Source organism: Hippocampus comes, unplaced genomic scaffold, assembly GCF_001891065.2.
Source record: "Hippocampus comes isolate QL1 unplaced genomic scaffold, H_comes_QL1_v1.1 scaffold180, whole genome shotgun sequence".
Taxonomy (NCBI): domain Eukaryota; kingdom Metazoa; phylum Chordata; class Actinopteri; order Syngnathiformes; family Syngnathidae; genus Hippocampus; species Hippocampus comes.
Window position 1 is genome coordinate 1,479,888 of NW_017805076.1, and position 4,598 is coordinate 1,484,485.

General features: G+C 41.6%; 1 protein-coding gene across 1 annotated transcript in view; it reads right to left on the reverse strand.

The window, feature by feature from the left end:
* The window catches only part of fanca (FA complementation group A), a 109,478-nt gene extending 105,244 nt beyond the window's left edge, over window positions 1–4,234 (reverse strand). The window contains exons 1-4 of the mRNA XM_019865287.1: window positions 3,960–4,234; window positions 3,507–3,616; window positions 3,267–3,360; window positions 545–684 (exon numbers count right to left, since the gene is read on the reverse strand). Of these exons, the coding sequence (XP_019720846.1) occupies window positions 545–684; window positions 3,267–3,360; window positions 3,507–3,616; window positions 3,960–4,020 (405 nt within the window). The 5' untranslated portion in view covers window positions 4,021–4,234. The remainder of the gene's footprint in view (window positions 1–544; window positions 685–3,266; window positions 3,361–3,506; window positions 3,617–3,959) is intronic.
* Window positions 4,235–4,598: the final 364 nt, after the last annotated feature.

The following is a 4,598-nucleotide window of genomic DNA, read 5'->3' on the forward strand; positions in this document are numbered from 1 at the left end:
GACACTTTTACCGGGAACGGGGGTGCATGGCCGGGCTTCGTCTGTGTCGCTGGCCCCCTCGTCACTCTCGACCGGGGTCGGATTCCGTGCATCTGGTAGCGAGCGTAGCGAGGCCACTCCCCCGCAAGCGAGCATTTGCTCTGGAGCAAATTTAACCCAGCTGCATTCACACGTGCACATTTGTTCCGGCGTAGCGTCGCAAACGAGCATTTGCTCTGGAGCAAATTTTTAAACCACCTCCCTGAGGTGGATCAAATTTAGTCCGGTATAAGCTCTTTAGTGGAGCTACGTCGGAGCAAATGTGCACGTGTGAACGCTCGACTGGCGCAGCGTCGGACCAAACGTTGCCGTGTGAACGGGGCTTAAGATTGCACAAACACACTATTGAAGAGAATGGCCTGTTTGTATACTAGTAAGGCTGCATAGAACATATTATTGTAAAGACAATTTTTGGGTTAACTTCCCCTTTCATGAAATTCTACTTAATGACCCAAAATACTGCAGTGATGAATGACCAGACAATAATAAATATAAAAATACCAACTCTCTGAGATGCCGTGAGAACTTCCCTTGTCTTGTCGCCCTCAATTCCAGTAATCCCTTTCAGTCTCTCCAGCACGAATTTCACTGAGAGCGTTACTAACGGGACACCAAGCTGCCCAGCTTGCTGTCTCAACCCACACGCTGTGAAGAGAAAACTCAATCACAAGAGGCATCACACCCATTATGTTTGTTTAACACACTGGTATTGTGCTTTTCCAAAACACTTTATTCATGACAACCTATTTACACAATAGTGGACTTGGTCCAAGGATGCTTTAACAAGGCTGTGAAGTAACTGAGGATCAATTCTGCAACTTTCAAGTGAAGAGAACGTTATTTAGAAGCTGAATCATGCATCATAATTTAGGGCACCACGATACAGTGGTACCTCTACTTACGAAGGTCTCTTCATACGAAATTTTCAAGTTACGAAAAACCTCAACAGGAAAATATTGCGTCTTGTTATGAAAGAAAATTCAAGATACGAAAGGTAAAAATACAGTTTGGTCAGCTAGTCGCAGCTCCGAGTTTCCTGCACGCAACATACTTGTAGCTGCTCTGCCACTGGCTATTACCAAGCATTTTCCTGGCATCCCTTTAGCTAAGAGGAACCTCTACCGAATGTGTCGATGTGTGTAGATAGATATGTGTTGATGCAGCGTCTTCGTCATTCGCCTCTCGGGCCATGAGGTGTTCTGATAGTTTTACGTAAATGTGAATCCCCAGAAAAAGTGTTCATCAGTCGGGCGATCGCTCACTCTGCTGATGTTTGCCTTGGACATTTTCGAAGGATTGTTAAAAGCCGACAAAAGCAGACATCCTTTGCTCAGTTCTTTACAAAAATGTTTTTCAATCTTTTTCGCGCCAAGGCACATTTCTTTCATTGAAAAAATCCCGCGGCACACCACTACCTGAAAATGTGAAAAAAAAGCGTATTTTAACAATTAAGTATTATATTGTTACTATAGGCATTTTTTTTGTTTGTTTTTTTAACATTGAAAATTAACGCAATATTATAACGCATTGAATAGGAATCAAATCAACATCAATCCAATATGTGGTGCATTCGTTTTAATGGCAAGTAAAATATAGTCAATTAGAACTTTAACTTGATCAGGGTCGGATTTTTTTTCTGTGTGACAGCCGGTTCTTTTTCTCCCGGTCGTTTGCACTCTCCCACAATATTTTACCAATCCCTTTTCCCATCTTGAGTCTTTGTATAATCCCAACATCATTCAAATGACTTTTCTGCTGAATATGTCGCTTAAGGTAGTCTAGCTTCCATTTAGTCCGTATTTTTCGCTTGCAACTTTAGCTTTGCTGCATGTTTTGCAGAGCATACCTTTCTCACTCGAAAAAGAAAATATGTCACCCAGTTTCACCGCTTGTTCTTCGATTTGCACATACTCCGACAGCCGTTCCAACTTAAAAGAACCGCAGTTCATTCTTATGTTGGTTTGGGGAGTCGATGTATCACGTTCACTGCCCGGTCGTTTCGTCATGATAAAGGATTAGCATTAGCGTCACTTATCGCCGCCGCACTGTTATTGTTATGCAGCAGAGAACATGTGCAAGTACTGTCAATGCCATGATTGCCTGCAAAGCGTCATTGCATCATATCGTGTGATTGGCTGGACATCTGTCACTCACTGAATTACACAGCAAATTGATACAGAAAAAAAAGCTATATATCTAATTCATTTGCAGTGTGTTCACTGCGCTGGAAAGGTTTTCTTGTGCGCTGAGAGTGTGCGACCAGTGCGCATTTGCGCAGCTTAGAGGGAACATTGGTGCATCTCCAGTAAACATAAATCCAAATGAAAGATACCTTTCACTGAATGGCCTCCCGTCGGAAACTTCGCTTTGTCTCGAAGCATAAGGCAATTTCCTAGCTGCTGCTGCTCCCTACCATGATGGAAGAGTACTACATGATTACTCTTCCAGGCGAGCGACCGCACAGGCATACATATTGTATAATTTCCCGCGGCACACCAGATATTTTCAGGTGTGCCGCGGCACAGGTTTTGAAAAAGAGTGCTTTACAAAACGCCGGGCAAAAACCACTTCTGAGAGAGAACATGAACTAAAGAGAACAAAAAACAATGACGGGTTTATTCTTTTTTTACATTATGCACAACTTTCATTTATTGTGCAATAATGTAATTGTAAAATGTATTTGTTACATATTTTGATGCATTTTTATGCTTGACAAAACATTTATGTCTGAATTTTGGGGAGGCTTGGAATGCATTAGGGCATTTACATGGACAACACGTCTACTTAGAAAGTTTTCTAGTCTAATTTCTTCCAGAACCAATTAATTTCATAAGTAGAGGTACCACTGTATTGGGAAACCATGCGATATGCAATGCAGGTGTTGAATATTGTGATAGATATTATTGCAATATTTAACATGCGGCAAAATTAGAAGGAGCAATGTATTATTGGCTAATTAATTATAGTAACTTGAATGTTAATCATTAGTTATTTTGTGCCTTGATCCTGTTCACCTATTGGATGGCGATGCGCATTTGAGGTTGCATCTGATAGGTCAAAGTCAGATAAAAGCAGACAATTCCATATGAAATTGACTGAAAGTCTTTGCTACACGCACATTGCACTGGTCATTATCATGATAACAATATTTTTCTGATAGATTGTGCAGGCCTATGTCACATAAAAACATTTTTAAATTATGCCAAGCCAAGAAACATAAGTCTTACCCAAAAGTGAACCTGCAATAGTGAATGAGATGCCTTCAGTCCGATTCATTTGCTCAGCTGTGTCAGTGTTGAAAGGATTGCTTGGATCTGGATTCTGGAAAAACAATAGTAACTACATGTCACATGTCTGAACGTGTCTCAAGCACACAAACAAAAACCAGAACCACAAAAGATGACTATTTCTTATCACCCATTTTAATGTTTAATATTATGAACTTCTTATGGACACCAGTCACTCACCCCAATCTCCTTGAATAGGCTGCAGAGATCCTGCTGCTGCTCGAACAGCTGGATCGCTGCGTCCTGCAGCTGACCATCTCCTTGCTTCTGTCTCTTTACAACACGACCAGCTGGGAATGTAAGCAGCCAAATGAGCCACAACATGCGCTGACATTTTCCAGATGTTCAAAATGTATGGTGCTGACACAATAAAACTTGACAATATGACGTAATTGCTCATTTCAATTTATTTGGGAGCATATTTTTAAAAGATCTTTACTGTTGATCTGGGTCACACGTTAGTTTATTGAGTCATCCCTATCGCAGAAAGAGTAAGATTTTTTTTTTTAAAGAGACCACGCCGAATGTCAAACAACTGGTCATAGTGGTTATTGTCTAGCCTACTCCAAGATTGATTTTGACCACATTCTCAGGCTACGGGGATTTGTAACAATGAAGTTGCTTGTTACTCACCGAGAAGTCTCGACACAATTCTTTTCTGTGAGACACGGTCACGCGAAGCACTCAGTGACATTTCAGTAAACTACTGAATGGACTTGCTGCTTCTAAAACCTTTTAATTTAGGTCGCGCTACGACGCTCACAGTTTCTATGACTGACCGTGCCTTGTAACCATCTTCTGTACTATGTAGTTGACTGTTTGCAACTTTAAGAAAATGTACTGGTCCTGTTCACCCTGTCCTCCATGTTTTCTCCCCGCCGATCTGGCGCTCTTCTCTCTCATTGGCTAATGCCAGAGCCAATCAGAGTCGAGGATCTGGCAAGTCGCTTTCGTGACATCAGCCAGAGGAACCTTTCCTCATTGACGACGTGCATACACATCCACCATTTTGAACCGGGAGAACGGGGCACATTAACAGATACGGTAGAGCCTTTCCTGATTCATGACGTGCAAACACAGCCACCATTTTGAACCGGGAGTCCCCGGCCATTTACAGAGCACCCTTTGTTGATTGAGAACGTGCAGAACAAGCCAACATTTTGAATAACCTACACTCGACAGCGTTTAAAGTTTGGTACAATGATCGTCTTAAATTAGTCAATTAATATTCACCATCAAATTTTTGAATATTGTTTAGCATCGTTTGAAAAG